General features: G+C 40.3%; 1 protein-coding gene across 1 annotated transcript in view; it reads left to right on the top strand.

Moving 5' to 3' along the window:
• Positions 1 to 783: 783 nt before the first annotated feature.
• The window catches only part of UQCRC2 (ubiquinol-cytochrome c reductase core protein 2), a 30,328-nt gene continuing 12,787 nt past the window's right edge, over positions 784 to 18,324 (top strand). Inside the window, exons 1-7 of the mRNA XM_081257648.1 lie at positions 784 to 902; positions 3,904 to 3,987; positions 4,085 to 4,234; positions 5,193 to 5,257; positions 6,611 to 6,667; positions 6,887 to 7,011; positions 8,973 to 9,070. Of these exons, the coding sequence (XP_081113774.1) occupies positions 870 to 902; positions 3,904 to 3,987; positions 4,085 to 4,234; positions 5,193 to 5,257; positions 6,611 to 6,667; positions 6,887 to 7,011; positions 8,973 to 9,070 (612 nt within the window). The 5' untranslated portion in view covers positions 784 to 869. The remainder of the gene's footprint in view (positions 903 to 3,903; positions 3,988 to 4,084; positions 4,235 to 5,192; positions 5,258 to 6,610; positions 6,668 to 6,886; positions 7,012 to 8,972; positions 9,071 to 18,324) is intronic.

Here is an 18,324-nt window from a genome sequence, read left to right as displayed (position 1 = left end):
ACACTCGTTGAAGACAGCACAGAATTTTCTTCCCACAAAAGCTGTCACGTGACTCTCCATATGCAGGCTTCAGATCAGAAGTCTCTCTCTCACACACACCACTACTATTCAAAACATTTTAACTTTTCTAAGACAAAACTATATTTCAGTTTTCATTTTCTACGTAATCTCAGCCTAGAATATAAACTCCATGAAACCAGAGACCTTAGTCGTAAGTATTTCCTAGGTTTCGGTCTCACCTATGTGTGTCCCAGGCCTGGTCTGGGAGTTAGAGCGGCGAATTCATTGGACAAGGGCTCTGTTCCTATGGAGCTAATGAGCTAGTGAGGACCTCACCAAGCAAGAGGCGATCACACCCGGCTTCAAAGCCTATGTCTCTGTAGAAGGGCAGATACAGACAAGTCTCCTAAAGTCAGCGGCTTCCACAATGCAGGAAGTCCTGAAATTCAGAAGGCTGGAGCCCAGAGACCGCGGGTGGAATCCGGCGAACCGGGGCTCTTTCATTGGACAGCCGGATCGGAAGAATCCAAAGTGGGGGGGGGTGCGATGGGCTGTGGCAGACGTAGTCAAAAGAGGATTACAGAGCGGATATCCGGGCCAGGAAGAGAACCCAAAAAGCGGTAACTTAAATTATCTTCTTAAAACTGCGTTACGAAATTATGCGTCTCCGTATCCTGCGTCTTGGAGGAGTTGGACTGTTCCAACCTCCTCCAAGGAGCAGTAGAGTGCGGTCGGTCGTATAGAGAGTCCCCTCACGTAGGAGGCGTGGGAAAGAGTGTCGCGGGGCATTCTGGGCCGCTTCCGCCGCCCGCCGCCATCTTGCTTTATTCTAAGGCGGTCGTGACCGCGGCCCAGAGGAATCTTGAGCCATGAAGTTAATAGCCAGAGTCGGGTCCCTCTCGGTGAGTACATCTGGTGGGCTTGGAGGAGGGTGGGGGAGCAGATTGTCAGCAAGGTAATACGGACCGGAGGTGCCTGGTTTGGGGTCCCGGGGCCTTGGGTTTTGTTCTGCCTTTCAGGTGAATCCTGCCGGCCAAGTGGGCTGCAGGCTGGGGGTATCGGGCGTTGGAAGGCCAGCTCCTGCTCTGAGCAGAGGAGACTAAATGCCGGAAAACCTGAAGAGAGGGGGAGGGCTTAAGAGCAGAGGTGAAACGACTCGGGTGGAGACACCTTTGAAGGTCACTGCTGCACTTGGCGTGCAGAAGGAGACCGCGAGATCTGGGCCGCAGGAGGCCGGCGTAGACCTAGTCCCCCATCCCTAACCTATCAATTGCGGCCTCTGCTTCTTGGCGTATCACGGAGCATCAGCTTCCCCAACGGTTAAGTGGGCTTATGAGTAAAATCATAAAGAAGAAATGAGCTAATGCCTTTATAGCTTTTTCCACTGTGCCTGGAACTTGATTGTTACTGTGGTGTCCTGGCTGTATAAAGTGTGCTTTTCTTGATCTCTTGTTAGAGTTTATCCAGGAGGGTTTCTTGGCGTGCCCTCTAGAGCTTCTTAAGGCTCCTCCTTGAAGCCCGAGTGAAACACAGCTGTCGCTTGGGGAAAACTCCTCTAGGGTCAGTGTTATATCAGTGTGAACCGGTGGTTGTCAAGGGGGGACAGTCTCAGTCTCTGAGATTAAAAAAGTTCAGCGAGGGGCTTCCCTGGTGGCGCAGTGGTTGGGAGTCCGCCTGCCGATGCAGGGGACGCGGGTTCGTGCCCCGGTCCGGGAGGATCCCACTTGCCGCGGAGCGGCTGGGCCCGTGAGCCATGGCCGCTGAGCCTGCGCGTCCGGAGCCTGTGCTCCGCAGAGGGAGAGGCCACAGCAGTGAGAGGCCCGCGTACCGCAAAAAAAAAAAAAAGTTCAGCGAGGCCAATTTTGCCCCCCAGGGGACAGTTGGCAATGTATCTAGAGACATTTTTGATTGTAACAGCCTGGGGGGGAGTGCTACTGCTGACCATCCTACGGTGCACAAAGCCACCCACAACAAAGAATTTTCCAGCCCAAAGTGCCAAGAGTACCTGGGTTACTGAGTAACTTGGTAACCTTCTAGAAGGAGGTGCAGAAGACCGGGGAATGGAGTTTCCCTGTGCTTAATGTTTAACTAGATAAAATATGAATTATACAAATGGCTGTAATTTAGGCTGTAATTCTCTTACTTTTCTTAGCACCCCTAGACTACCAGTGATTAATAACCCTTAGAGAGAAGCCCGGTTAGACTGGCAGAAGGCCCCAAAAGATCTTCCTCCATTGCATCCATCCCCACCTTCCAGTAGAAAAAAGAACTCAAAGATAACAGTTGAAGAGGACCAATGTGAACAAATTGCAATAAGCTTGAAAGCAATTGTTTCTACTTACAACACTTATTTTATATAAGAATAAATTTATACATCTTTTGTTATTTAAACAAAATAGGAGTTGTATGGACAATTACTAGGATAATATTTTGCAACAGATTTGAATGGAGCAAATTATAGGAAGAACCTAACCAACAAAGTATCACTGTTCAGGCACATTTGAGAGGAGAGCACCTAAATGTACCTTAGCAGTAAAACTATGGATTATTTGAACTGCTGTGCCCACAACAGTTTTTTTTCTTTGTGGAAAATCAAAAGCTAGAATCAATAGTAGGGTTAACTATACCACACCCAGGAAATGAAATTGATGATGATAAAGCAAAGCTAATTAGAATTTATAATTTGAAAGCACTAACAGAAAATGAAAACTAGGAACCAGCTTATCGATAGTATAGCACTGATGCTGAATGCACAACAGACAGCCGTCCTGGACAACACGGAGTAGAGGCATTGCAGCCTCTGAGGGGGGTCCTTGGGAAACTCTAGCAGCATGTTCATTTGATCCTGGGAGTACCAAGGATTGACTCTCAGCATCTCCAGTAGTAACCTTAAGATCCTTAGACATAGTCACAATGAATTCTGTGGCATTGTATATCATTCGCCAAAAAAAAACTGAATAAAGTTATGCATTTTGGATCCATTATGTGACATTTAAGAGGACCCCTTTACCCTTCCAGTGGCTGCATATTATATATTACTGAGAATCTACTATGGATGAAGCTCTTGTTAATCTCAGGGTATATTAGTCAAAGAAGATAAAACCTTTGGTTGTATAATCTTAATGTAGCACAGAAGAGAGTGAAGATACTATGGGAAATATTGGGGGCTGGAGGAAGTTTTCTTTGATATATACTTTGTCTTTTTTTTTTTTTTTTTTTTTTTTTTTTGCGGTACGTGGGCCTCTCACTGTTGTGGCCTCTCCCGTTGCGGAGCACAGGCTCCGGACGCGCAGGCCCAGCGGCCATGGCTCACGGGCCCAGCCGCTCCGCGGCATGTGGGATCCTCCCGGACCGGGGCACAAAGCCATGTCCCCTGCATCGGCAGGCAGACTCTCAACCACTGCGCCACCAGGGAAGCCCTACTTTGTCTTTCTTAAAGATTACTAAACTGATGAAGGAAATGAAGTCATATTGGAAAATAGACTAAAAAGATGAGACTTTTTGGGCAGATAAGGAAAGCAATAATGCTGAAATCTATAAAAGGGTATGAATGTGGCTATTCCACACTTTTTTTCAAAAAATTCCAAAGAATTAGGGCTAGAGAGGACCACTTGAAGTTTTAATAAGGTAGTTAAAAGGTAAAAGAAAATACAGTAATTCTTTACATAGTACGAAATGAACATGTTCAACTCAGTATTCCTTCAGGCTCTACAAATCACAAATAACTAGAGATTTAAGAGTGGCATGGGTAAACTAGTGGATAGTAATTTCATAGTAAAGTTAATCAGCTAAATCCTCCCATGGAGTTCTTTTACCACTGAACACCCTCTATTGCTTGGGCCCACTTGGATACAATGTACTATTCTTTTGAGAAATGTGGTAACCTGTCTTTTTTGTGTTTAGAGATTTTATTCCCTCAAAGTTGCTCCCAAAGCTAAAGCCACAACTGCCCCTGCAGGAGCGCCTCCACATCCTCAGGACCTTGAGGTTAGTCCCACTGAGTTGCTCACTGGACACATACGTGCCTTACTGTCCTTGGTAATATAAAGACATTAATCACATCCCTACTTTATTTTAAATACAGTTTACCAAATTACCAAATGGTTTAGTGATTGCTTCTCTTGAAAACTATGCTCCTGCATCAAGAATTGGTTTGTTCATTAAAGCAGGCAGCAGATATGAGGACTCCAACAATTTAGGAACCTCTCACTTGCTTCGTCTTGCATCCAGTTTGGTAAGCATCTTTACTACCTCAATATGTTTAGAAATCTGTGACACCTTGGTCCTACAGAAAAGAAAAACTAAAAGCAACATCCCTATATTAGTTTCCTGGAGCTGCCATAACAAATTACTGCAAACAGGGTGGCTTAAACAACAGGAATTTATCCTCTCACAGTTCTAGAGGCTAGAAGTCAAAGTCAAGGTGTCAGTAGAGCCGTGCTCCCTCTAAAGGCTCTAGGAAGAATCTTGCTGCCTTGTCTCTCCTAGCTTCTGGTGGTTGCCAGCAATCCTTGGCATTCCTTGGCTTGCAGCTGCATCATTCCAATATCTGCCCCTGTTCTCACATGGCCCTCTCTGTGTCTCTGTGTCCAAATATCCCTCTTATTGAATTTTTCCAGTCATATTAGATTTAGGGCCCACTCTAATCCAGCATGACCTCATTTTAAATATTTATATCTTCAAAGGCTATTTCCAAATAAGGTCATATTTGCAGGTTCTGGGTGGACATGAATTGGGGGGACACTTTCAACCCAGTACAGTCCCCTAATACATTATAAAAAACCACGGGATATTTACCATAGAGAAGCATTAAATTAGTGTCCATCCGAATATTAGTGCTAGAGCATAAGAAATCAGTAAAAAACAAAATTTTTAATTTTAAAAAAGAAGTGCCAGAAACGGAAAGAAAATTACTCTTTCTCATATGCAAATCTCTTTCAGAATAAATGGATGAATCCAGTAAGCTTTATTTGATAATGGAATTTTTACCTAAATGTACTTTGTATAAAAGTCTATACTTGTGATTTTTGGTCAACTTTGTTTTATAATTCTTAAACTAAAAAGGATTCACTATTCAGTTAGCGTTCCTTTTGAATTTAATGACAATTAGACTTTAGATTTTGACATAAAGTGATGTTTGGCAAGCTTAGCATTAAAAAACTACTAAAAACAATTGTTTTTTCATTTCTAAGACTACAAAAGGAGCTTCATCTTTCAAGATAACCCGTGGAATTGAAGCAGTTGGTGGCAAATTAAGGTTTGTTAAAAATAAGTAATCGGAAATAGTGAAAACACTAGAAGATAATCAATTGTAAAGGAACTTTTCTCTGTTATCAAGGTGGTTAACAATTTCTTAAGGCACAAGAAGGAAAAGACTGATGAATTTGACTGCATAAAATGTAAAACATCTTTATGCCTTAAAGTAAAAATTTAAGTAACTAGGAATAGATATTTGCAACATATGTAACATAGAGAGGATTATTTGGAAAAATAAAGAGCTACAAATTAGGAAAAAACAACCAAAGAGTAAATGGACAGACAAGAGAGGAACAGGCTGTTCCCAGAAGAGGAAGCCAGAAACAATGATATTTACTTATAATCAGCAGTGTGATAACCATTTTATACTGCTGGTGGGAGTATAAATTGATACATCTACATAGGAAAGAATCAAGGACTATTAATATTGAACATGAGCATATTCTACAACCTAACAGTTTTTAATCCACATGCACAAAGGGATTCTTTGTCGTTATTGAGACCGGAAACAATCTAAATGCCTATCTTTAAAGACATGGGTAAGTGAAGTATGATATAGTAATATGCTGGGACTACTACACAGCAGTTAAGAATGAACTCAATCTGTTTCAACATAGCAGACTTAAAAACAAAATGTTTTGTGGAAAAACAAGTTTCAATACTTTTTTAAGATATGAGGTTTTTAACAAAATGATATGTAATGCCTATGATTATGTTTGTCTCTAGAGTGGGAGAAAGTGTGAGAGTTAGCCTGGGAATGGTACAAAGAGACCTTCAACTTTAAAGTTGCCCTTTTTTTTTAAGTTGTGGTAAAATATACTTAACGTAAAATTTAGCATCTTTTATTGTATAGTTCTATGGCAATAAGTGTCATTAAGCAACCATCACCACCACCCATGTCCAGAATGTTTTCATCTTCCCCAGCTGAAACTCTGTAGCTATTAAACACTACCTCCCCATCCCCCTCTTCCCCCGGCCCCAGGCAACCACCATTCTGTGTTCTCTTTCTATGATTTTGACGACTCTAGGTACCTCGTATCAGTGGAATCATATAGTATTTGTTGTCCTTTCATGACTGACTGACTTGACTTAGCAAAATGTCTTCAAGGTTTATCCATGTGTAACATGTCAGGATTTTCTTCCTTTTTTTTTAAGGTTGAAATATTTGCGGTTTTCTTAAGATTTTTAAAAATATCTTTTAAATTTAGTTGAGTGTATTTTTGTTATACTATTATTTATACTTTATGTACTTCAAAATAATTTTTTCCAAAAGAATTGGTTGACTTAACGAAGATATAAGGGAAAGCTTGTTCTTCTGATTTAGATAATTCACTGTAATTTATTTTTGACTCAGTGTGATTTCAACAAGGGAAAACATGGCTTATACTGTGGAATGCCTGCGGGATGATGTGTAAGTACCTTTGTGTGTTTAGAACATCTGCTTTTAAAGAAATACTAAGTTGCTCAGTTGTAGTCTTTTTTTTAATGTGGCATTATGACCTCCGATGTTGGTTTCGGATTATTATTCACAAACTGCCTAAAGTTTAATAATGAGAGCAATACAGTTATGTAGAATGGATGTTGGTTTTAAATTTTTGACTGGTAACCCTTATTTTCATGTCTTCTGTAGTGATATTCTAATGGAGTTCCTGCTCAACGTCACCACAGCACCAGAATTTCGTCGCTGGGAGGTAGCTGCCCTTCAGTCTCAGCTAAGGATTGACAAAGCTGTGGCTTTTCAGAATCCTCAGACTCGTAAGTACACTTTCAGATTATATTCCGTTGTTTCTAAGATACTGGGTTTTTGAGAAGATCAATTTGTAGAAGAATAAAATTGCTATCGAAATTCTTTTTCTCCTTGGGTTTGAAAATACCCTCTCCAAAAATTTGTCCACTTTTTAAAACATATTATTCATTTCTAAACATTTGTATTGTTATTTTTCATCTTTGATAGCAAGTAAATTGACTATAGAATCCTAGGCCTTTTGCCTGTGTCTTCCCCCAACCCCCATCTCCCCACCCATCCACCCTACCGCCCACCCCACCCCACCCCTGGTGTTTTTTCAGTGGTTGTTTTGCTTACACTAAATCTGGCAGCAGTTTATTGTTGTTGCTGCTGCTATTATTGTTTAGCCAACTCACTTTTATTGTGTCTTTCCAAAGTAATCAACTTAATTAAAAAAAAAACTTTTTTGTATTCATGTTTGTGTTTATATAATGTTTAGTTATCTAATCTTGACAAGCACATCTGGCAAAACAAATCTTTAAAAAAAAGCACCACTGATTCTCAGAAGTCGTAGCGCTTCTGGTAGGAGCGGAAGTGTGCAGGTAGACCACTGAGGTGTAAGCAGGTGACCAGCTGCAGGGGCTCAGAATGGGATGGACTTCTCAGATGCAGGCCTGTCAAGAGAGGGTCTCCTGTCAAGTGTCTGGAACATAATGAGTGCTTGGTTCCTGTTAGCTCATATTATTTCATGGAGATAACTTCGTTACTCCAGACCTCTACCAAAGAAATAGATAGAATGGTAAAATTGTACAAAAGATGATTTCAGTATCCAGAGTAGCTTTCTTCCCCACTGGTAGCAGTGAGGCTCCAGCCCTTATCCTTTCTGCCTGGACAGTTATTGTAGTCTCCTGGCTTGTGTCTCTGCCCCCAGGTGTACATCTTCCACCAATGGCAATGTACATCTTACATTGCCATTACAGTGATCCTTCTGACATGAAAATCCAGTGAAAATCCTTTAAAGGCAAACTCTTTAACTTAGCATATATGGTAACTCTGGCCTCTGCCTCCCTCCATTGTTTCTTGCTCTCTTTCCCTCCTAGCTGCAATTTCCCTTTGAATCAGACTGTTGTCATACTTTATTCCTTTGTCTGTGTCCTCTGCCTGAAATGCTGTTCCCAGATCATTCACCTGGGAAACACCTACTCATTCTGTAAGACTCATCCCAGATTTTACTTTTATTACTCCTTTCCAATTCCCACTGCCCTTCCCTAGTGCCCCTGCTGCACTTTTGATATACCTACTAACATCACACCCATAATACTTTATTTTACAGTTTTTCCCCCTCAACATTTTGACGGCACACATGTGTCTTACTGGTCTCTGTATTTCCAGCACAGTGCCTGGCATGGAGGGACACCCAAATAATAAGCAAATAAAAGAGACATACCTCAAGCAAAGGCACTGAACCAGGAAAGTAGGAACAGTGCCAGGGAGGTGTACAATTTGACAGTAGCATTTGACCCCTGTAAGCTAGTAATATGACCTAACACGGATACTTTCATATCTCCTCTTACCCTGACCACTCCCTTGTTACCTCGAGAGGGAATCTAGAAGTAAGCAAAATTCAGATTAGATGACTTAGTCAAGGTCACACAGCAAATCAGTGGCAGAACTGTAATTAGATTCAGACTTCTGAATCTAAAACCCATATATGGTTTCCAGATCATACCAGGTCGATTAAAGTTAGAGAAGGGTTTAGGTGGACTCTGACATTTAGAAGCAGCTATCATAGAAACTTTATTTTTCTCAGCACATTCGAGTGGCAGAATTTTAACAGTTGTTAGAGGTTAAATGAAATTATATTTTCAGTCCTCTTAATACTTGAATTCGATGACCAAAGTTGTATAGTTTAGTTGCATTCTAGGCTCTAAACGTCATGTTGTCTTTATTTTAATCACACTTCTGTAACTGCTTCTTTACTTATTTTCAGACGTCATTGAAAATTTGCATGCTGCAGCTTACCGAAATGCCTTGGCTAATTCCTTATATTGTCCTGATTATAGGATTGGAAAAGTGACACCAGATGAGGTACTGATAAAACACATTACTTTTTAAAAATTTTTTTAAATTTAATTTAATTTATTTTTTTATACAGCAGGTTCTTATTAGTCATCAATATTACACACATCAGTGTATACATGTCAATCCCAATCGCCCAATTCAGCTCACCCCCCACCCACACCCCCCACGGCTTTCCCCCCTTGGTGTCCGTACGTTTGTTCTCTACATCTGTGTCTCAATTTCTGCCCTGCAAACTGGTTCATCTGTACCATTTTTCTAGGTTCCACATATATGCATTAATATGTGATATTTGTTTTTCTCTTTCTGACTTACTTCACTCTGTATGACAGTCTCTAGATCCATCCACGTCTCAACAAATGACCCAATTTCATTCCTTTTTATGGCTGAGTAATATTCCATTGTATATATGTACCACAACTTCTTTATCCATTCTTCTGTCAATGGGCATTTAGGTTGCTTCCATGACCTGGCTATTGTAAATAGTGCTGCAGTGAACATTGAGGTGCATGTGTCTTTTTGAATTGTGGTTTTCTCTGGATATATGCCCAGTAGTGGGATTGCTGGATCATATGGTAATTGTGTTTTTAGTTTTTTAGGAACCTCCATACTGTTCTCCATAGTGGCTGTATCAGTTTACATTCCCACCAACAGTGCAAGAGGGTTCCCTTTTCTCCACACCCTGTCCAGCATTTGTTCTTTGTAGATTTTCTGATGATGCCCATTCTAACTGGTGTGAGGTGATACCTCATTGTAGTTCTTATTTGCATTTCTCTAATAATTAGTGATGTTGAGCATCTTTTCATGTGCTTCTTGGCCATCTATATGTCTTCTTTGGAGAAATGTCTATTTAGGTCTTCTGCCCATTTTTGGATAGGGTTGCTGTTTGTTTTTTTAATATTGAGCTGCCCGAGCTATTTATATATTTTGGAGATTAATCCTTTGTCCGTTGATTCGTTTGCAAATATTTTCTCCCATTCTGAGGGTTGTCTTTTTGTCTTGTTTATGGTTTCCTTTGCTGTGCAAAAGCTTATAAGTTTCATTAGGTCCCATTCTTTTACTTTTGTTTTTATTTCCATTACTCTAGGAGGTGGATCAAAAAAGATCTTGCTGTGATTTATGTCAAAGAGTGTTCTTCCTATTTTTCCTCTAAGAGTTTTATACTGTATGGTCTTACATTTAGGTCTCTAATCCATTTTGAGTTTATTTTTGTGTACGGTGTTAGGAAGTGTTCTAATTTCATTCTTTTACATGTAGCTGTCCAGTTTTCCCAGCATCACTTATTGAAGAGACTGTCTTTTCTCCATTGTATATCCTTGCCTCCTTTGTCATAGATTAGTTGACCATAGTCGTGTGGGTTTATCTCTGGGCTTTCTATCCTGTTCCATTGATCTATATTTCTGTTTCTTGTCAGGACCATATTGTCTTGATTGCTGTAGCTTTGTAGTATAGTCTGAAGTCAGGGAGTCTGATTCCTCCAGCTCTGTTTTTTTCCCTCAAGATTGCCTTTGCTATTTGGGGTCTTTTGTGTCTCCATTCAAATTTAAGATTTTTTGTTCTAGTTCTGTAAAAAATGCCATTGGTAATTTGATAGGGATTGCATTGAATCTGTAGATTGCTTTGGGTAGTATAGTCATTTTCACAATATTGATTCTTCCAATCCAAAAACATATATCTCTCCATCTGTCTGTGTCATCTTTGATTTCTTTCATCAGTGTCTTATAGTTTTCTGAGTACAGGTCTTTTACCTCCTTAGGTAGGTTTATTCCTAGGTATTTTATTCTTTTTGTTGCAGTGGTGAATGGGAGTGTTTCCTTAATTTCTCTTTCAGATTTTTCATCATTAGTGTATAGGACTGCAAGAGATTTCTGTGCATTAATTTTGTATCCTGCAACTTTACTAAATTCATTCATTAGCTCTAGCAGTTTTCTGGTGAAATCTTTAGGATTCTCTGTGTATAGTATCATGTCATCTACAAAAAGTGACAGTTGTACTTCTTCTTTACCAATTTGTATTCCTTTTATTTCTTTTTCTTCTCTGATTGCCATGGCTAGGACTTCCAAAACTGTTGAATAATAGTGGCGAGAGTGGACATCCTTGCCTTGTTCCTGATCTTAGTGGAAATCCTTTCAGTTTTTCACCTTTGAGAATGATGTTTGCTGTGGGCTTGTCATATATGGCCTTCATTATGTTGAGGTAGGTTCCCTCTATGCCCACTTTCTGGAGAGTTTTTATCATAAATGGGTGTTGAATTTTGTCAAAAGCTTTTTCTGCGTCTATTGAGATGACATATGGTTTTTATTATTCAATTTGTTAATATGGTGTATCACATTGATTGATTCGCATATATTGAAGAATCCTTACATCCCTGGGATAAATCACACTTGATCATGGTGTATGATCCTTTTAATGTGTTGTTGGATTCTGTTTGCTAGTATTTTGTTGAGGATTTTTGCATCTATATTCATCAGTGATATTGGTCTGTAATTTTCTTCTTTTGTAGTATGTCTGTCTGGTTTTGGTATCAAGGTGATGGTGGCCTTGTAGAATGAGTTTGGGAGTGTTCCTTCCTTTGCAATTTTTTAGAAGAGTTTGAGAAGGATGGCTGTTAGCTCTTCTCTAAATGATAAAATTTACCTGTGAAGCCATCTGGTCTTGGACTTCTGTTTGTTGGAAGATTTTAAATTACAGTTTCAACTTAATTACTTGTGATTGGTCTGTTCATATCTTCTGTTTCTTCCTAGTTCAGTCTTGGAAGGTTATACCTTTCTAAGAAGTTGTCCATTTCTTCCAGGTTGTCCATTTTATTGGCATAAAGTTACTTGTAGTAGTCTGTTAGGGTGCTTTGTGTTTCTGCAGTGTCTGTTGTAACTTCTCCTTTTTCATTTCTAATTTTATTGATTTGAGTCCTCTCCCTCTTTTTCTTTTTTTCTTTTTTTTTTTGGCGGTACACGGGCCTCTCACTGTTGTGGCCTCTCCCACTGCGGAGCTCCGGACGCGCAGGCTCAGCAGCCATGGCTCACAGGCCCAGCCGCCCCGCAGCATGTCGGATCTTCCCAGACCGGGGCACAAACCCGTGTCCCCTGCATTGGCAGGTGGACTCTCAACCACTGCGCCACGAGGGAAGCCCTCTCCCTCTTTTTCTTGATGAGTCTGGCTAATGATTTATCAATTTTGTTTATCTTCTCAAAGAGCCAGCTTTTAATTTTATTGATCTTTGCTATTGTTTTCTTTGTTTCTATTTCATTTATTTCTGCTCTGATCTTTATGATTTCTTTCCTTCTGCTAACTTTGGGTTTTGTTTGTTCTTTCTCTAGTTCTTTTAGGTGTAAGCTTAGATTGTTTATTTGAGATTTTTCTTGTTTCTTGAGGTAAGCTTTTATAGCTATAAACTTGCCTCTTTGAACTGCTTTTGCTGCATCCCATAGGTTTTGGATTGTCATGTTTTCATTGTCATTTGTCTCTAGGTATTTTTTGATTTCCTCTTTGATTTCTTCAGTGATCTCTTGGTTATTTAGTAACGTAGTGTTTAACATCCATGTGTTTGTGTTTTTTACATTTTTTCCCCCTGTAATTCATTTCTAAACTCATAGCATTGTGGTCAGAAAAGATGCTTGATATGATTTCAATTTTCTTAAATTTACTGAAGCTTGATTTGTGACCCAAGATGTGATCTATCCTGGAGAATGTTCCGTGCACACTTGAGAAGAAAGTGTAATCTGCTGTTTTTGGATGGAATGTCCTATAAATATCTATTATATCTGTCTGGTCTATTGTGTCATTTAAAGCTTCTGTTTCCTTATTTATTTTCATTTTGGATGATCTGTCCATTGGTGTAAGTGAGGTGTTTAAGGCCTCCACTATTATTATGTTACTGTCGATTTCCTCTTTTACAGCTGTTAGCAGTTGCCTTATGTATTGAGGTGCTCCTATGTTGGGTGCGTATATATTTATAATTGTTTTACCTTCTTGGATTGATCCCTTGATCATTATGTAGTGTCCTTCCTTGTCTCTTATAACATTCTTCATTTTAAAGTCTGTTTTATCTGATATGAGTATTGCTACTCCAGCTTTCTTTTGATTTCCATTTGCGTGGAATATCTTTTTCCATCCCCTCACTTTCAGTCTGTATGTGTCCCTAGGTCTGAAGTGGGTCTCTTGTAGACAGCATATATATGGGTCTTGTTTTTGTATCCATTCAGCAAGCCTGTGTCTTTTGCTTGGAGCATTTAATCCATTCACGTTTAAGGTAATTTTCAATATGTATGTTCCTATGACTATTTTCTTAATTGTTTTGGGTTTGTTTTTGTAGGTCCTTTTCTTCTCCTGTGTTTCCCAGTTAGGGAAGTTTCTTTAGCATTTGTTGTAGAGCTGCTTTGGTGGTGCTGAATTCTCTGAGCTTTTGCTTGTCTGTAAAGCTTTTGATTTCTCCATCGAATCTGAATGAGATCCTTGCCAGGTAGAGTAATCTTGGTTGTAGGTACTTCCCTTTCATCACTTTAAGTATATCATGCCACTCCCTTCTGGCTTGTAGAGTTTCTGTTGAGAAATCAGCTGTTAACCTTATGGGAGTTCCCTTGTATGTTATTTGTCATTTTTCCCTTGCTGCTTTCAATAATTTTTCTTTAATTTTTGCCAACTTGATTACTGTGTGTCTCGGCGTGTTTCTGCTTGGGTTTATCCTGTATGGTACTCTCTGCACTTCCTGGACTTGGGTGGCTGTTTCCTTCCCATGTTAGAGAAGTTTTTGACTATAATCTCTGCAAATATTTTCTCGGGTCCTTCCTCTCTCTCTTCTCCTTCTGGGACCCCTGTAATGCGAATGTTTTTGTGTTTAATGTTGTCCCAGAGGTCTCTTAGGCTGTCTTCATTTCTTTTCATTCTTTTTTTCTTTATTTTGTTCCACAGCAGTGAATTCCACCATTCTGTCTTCCAGGCCACTTATCCGTTCTTCTGCCTCAGTTATTCTGCTATTAATTCCTTCTAGTGTATTTTTTTTCAGTTATTGTATTGTTCATCTTTGTTTGTTTGTTTTTTAAGTCTTCTAGGTCTTTGTTAAACATTTCTTGCATCTTCTCGATCTTTGCCTCCATTCTTTTTCCGAGGTCCTGGATCACCTTCACTATCATATTCTGAAGATTGCCTATCTGCACTTCATTTAGTTGTTTTTCTGGGGCTTTATCTTGTTCCTTCATCTGGTATAAAGCCCTCTGCCTTTTCATCTTGTCTGTCTTTCTGTGAATGTGGTTTTTGTTCCACAGGTTGCAGGATTGTAGTTCTTCTTGTTTCTGCTGTCTGCCCTCTGGTGGATGAGGCTATCTAAGAGGCTTGTGCAGGTTTCCTGATGGGAGGGACTGGTGGTGGGTAGAGCTGACTGTTGCTCTGGTGGGCAGAGCTCAGTAAAACTTTAATCTGCTTGACTGCTGATGGGTGGGGCTGGGTTCCCTCGCTGTTGGTTGCTTGGCCTGAGGGAACCCAACACTGGAGCCTACCTTGGCTCTTTGGTGGGGCTAATGGCAGACTCTGGGAGGGCTCACGCCAAGGTGTACTTCCCAGAACTTCTGCTGCCAGTGTCCTTGTCCCCACTGTGAGCCACAGCTACACCCCGCCTCTGCAGGAGACCCTCCAACACTAGCATGTAGGTCTGGTTCAGTCTCCCCTGGGGTCACTGCCCCTTCCCCTGGGTCCCAATGCACACACTACTTTGTGTATGCCCTCCAAGAGTGGAGTCTCTGTTTCCCCCAGTCTTGTCGAAGTCCTGCAATCAAATCCCACTAGGCTTCAAAGTCTGATTCTCTGGGAATTTCTCCTCCCGTTGCCAGACCTCTAGTTTGGGAAGCCTGACATGGGGCTCAGAACCTTCACTCCAGTGGGTGGACTTCCGTGGTATAAGTGTCCTCCAGTCTGTGAGTCACCCACCAAGCAGTTATGGGATTAGATTTTGCTGTGATTGCGCCCCTCCTACCGTCTCATTGTGGCTTCTCCTTTGTCTTTGGATGTGGGGTATCTTTTTTGGTGAGTTCCAGTGTCTTCCTGTCGATGATTGTCCAGCAGCTAGTTGTGATTCTGGTGTTCTCACAAGAGGGAGTCAGAGCACGTCCTTCTACTCCGCCATCTTGGTTCAGGCTCCAACACATTACATTTTATAATGTGCTTATTTTCACATTAAATTGAATGTTCATCTACCACTTCAGTTTCGTTTGCTAGTTTTTTGTATCTTCTAATTTAAGAAATTTTCTAGCTTGCTTTTTTTTCATCAGCTTGCTTTTTTTTGGCCACGCCATGCAGCTTGTGGGGTCCTAGTTCCCCTACCAGTGATTGAACCAGTGCCCCCTGCAGTGGAAGAGCAGAGTTCTAACCACTGGACCGCCAGGGAATTTCCCATCCATCAGCTTGCTTTTTAACTAAAATTCCATCTGAACAATTTCTGTGTATCTTTCAACTAAAGTTTTTATTACAAAATGGGCATGTTCCTTACAGAAATTTCAGAAAATAAAGGGGGAAAAAGATATCTCACGCACCTAAAGGCACTCATTGTTAGCACCTAGGTGTATTTTTCTTCTAGACCCTTTTCTATGTATATCTGTCTTTTAAACAGTATGTAAGTGTTTAAATACCATAATGTGACTAAAAGTCTTCCTTTAACCACTCTGAATACATAGGTAGGAATGAAGCCTACTTTCTTGCTTCCCATTCTGTCATCAGCCTGCTCACCAGCTCATTTACCTTCTCCAGCACACCTGCCTCACTTTGCTGGCAGTACAAATTTGTCACATGTCACAGCCATGTATATATCATAGAACTTTGTTTACAAAATGTGAAACATTGAGCATTAAATTTGCAAGTGTAGATATGTGTATATAATCTTAATTTCCTACTCCTACCCCTCACCCACCCCCAAAAAATCTTTTTACCAAGAGACATTAAGAGAAAAACTGGGGGGCTTCCCTCGTGGTGCAGTGGTTGAGAGTCTGCCTGCCGATGCAGGGGACATGGCTTTGTGCCCCGGTCTGGGAGGATCCCACGTGCTGCGGAGCAGCTGGGCCCGTGAGCCATGGCCACTGAGCCTGTGCGTCCGGAGCCTGTGCTCTGCAGTGGGAGAGGCCGCACCGGTGAGAGGCCCACGTGCCGCAAAAAAAAAAAAAAAAAAAAAAAAAAAACTGGGAATTATCAACACTTTCCAAGTATATATGACTCAGAAATTAGGCTTTTATTCTCATTTCTGGTTATCCACTACAGAAAACTGAATTTTGTATCCCTTTCCTCTTTTGACTTATCTCCTGGTTAAGAAAACTATCCAGTTATCAATTTAATGCCTACCATTCATATGGTACTGTTCAAAAAAAATTATAACTGGTATCATCCAACTTGGAACAGCCAACATTTTTTTTTTTTTTTTTGCGGTACGCGGGCCTCTCACTGCTGTGGCCTCCCCTGTTGAGGAGCACAGGCTCCGGACATGCAGGCTCAGCGGCCATGGCTCATGGGCCCAGCCGTTCCGTGGCATTTTGGATCTTCCCAGACCGGGGCATGAATCCGCGTCCTCTGCATCGGCAGGCAGACTCTCAACCACTGCGTCACCAGGGAAGCCCCAACATTTTTCATAAGACTGGCCTCTAGTATGTTTTTGAATTTTTTCAGAAATCAAATTCACTCTTGTGAAGATATATTATTGAAGATATATTATTGAGGTAGCTAAAAGGATGCACATAACAAAACATTTACCTACAAGGATGTCTATTGTGGCATTGTATGCAATTGTGAAAAATTAGAAGAAACAAATCAAATATCCAACATTAGAGAACTAGTTAAATAATATATTAAATATCTGTAGAATGGAATACTATTCAACCATTCAAAAATATTAATTGATAATGAAATTTTCATAGCTTGTTGTCAAGTAAAGGAAAGGTAATTTATGAATAGGATGTACCATGGCGTCCCATTTTTTAAAAAATAAGGTGTGTGCATCATAGACAAATACCAACATGTTAACCATGGTTATCTCAAAGTTATTAGCATTTTTTAAATGTATCCCTAGGCTAAAGGAAATTCTAAAGAAATGGTTGCTAGAATAATGTGAGCAAAGGCAGCATTCAATAGAAAAACATCAACATTAAAAAAAAGAATATGACTTTCCAAGGTGGCTCCATAGATGGAGACACCATTCATTTTAGGGCACAGATTCTGATAAATTGAATAAAAGTTTAGTTTTATTACCTTAGCTTCACAGTTCTCAACATTAGCCAAGGAGCCTTTTTAGCCAATACCCACCCCTCATTTTTTTTTTTTAACATCTTTATTGGAGTATAATTGCTTTACAGTGATGTGTTAGTTTCTGCTTCATAACAAAGTGAATCAGTTATACATATACATATGTTCCCATATCTCTTCCCTCTTGCATCTCCCTCCCTCCCACCCTCCGTATCCCACCCCTCCAGGCGGTCACAAAGCACCGAGCTGATCTCCCTGTGCTATGCGGCTGCTTCCCACTAGCTATCGATTTTACATTTGGTGGTGCATATATGTCCATGCCACTCTCTCACTTTTTCACAGCTTACCCTTCCCCCTCCCCATACCTTCAAGTCCATTCTCTAGTAGCTCTGTGTCTTTATTCCCGTCTTACCCCTAGGTTCTTCATGACCTTTTTTTTTTTCTTAGATTCCATATATATGTGTTAGCATATGGTATTTGTTTTTCTCTTTCTGACTTCTTACTAATGCCATGGATATACTGTATATCTGTTTATGTACTATATATATATTTGTAGTTTATATATAAAGGAATAAGGTTTTTTTCTTACCTCGAAGAACTAATTTTCACTCCCTTGGGAGCAATAGTGTGCCTGTTTAGAATGCATGTGTTAGCCCTACTTCCGTATATTAGGTCTAAATTGATAGTATAAACCAGTGATTGTCAAATCTCGCTGATCCTCAGATCACCTGGGTGGTTGATTAGATGGGTGGGTGGTTTGTTTTAAATAAAGATTCCAAGATTTCACATTGAATCTACTATATCAGTCTATACAGTGGGCCCAGGAATAGGATGGGGTGGGGAGACATAGACAGTGTTTTTGTTTTTTAAGCTCCCCATATAATTCTGTAATCATGCAGGTTGGAAATCCTGGTATAGACAGTAACCTCAGAGCAAAAAAACCTTCAAAGATGCCCAATAGGGGTATAGTGATATAACTCTATTAGCCCTACTATAGAATGTTAATAACAGTGCTTTATTACTACCTGTATAAAGACAAAAGAAACCTG

Source organism: Mesoplodon bidens, assembly GCF_964165515.1.
Source record: "Mesoplodon bidens genome assembly, chromosome: 15".
Taxonomy (NCBI): Eukaryota; Metazoa; Chordata; class Mammalia; order Artiodactyla; family Ziphiidae; genus Mesoplodon; species Mesoplodon bidens.
Note: the sequence above shows the minus strand (reverse complement) of the source record. Positions and strands in the feature narration are given on the sequence as shown.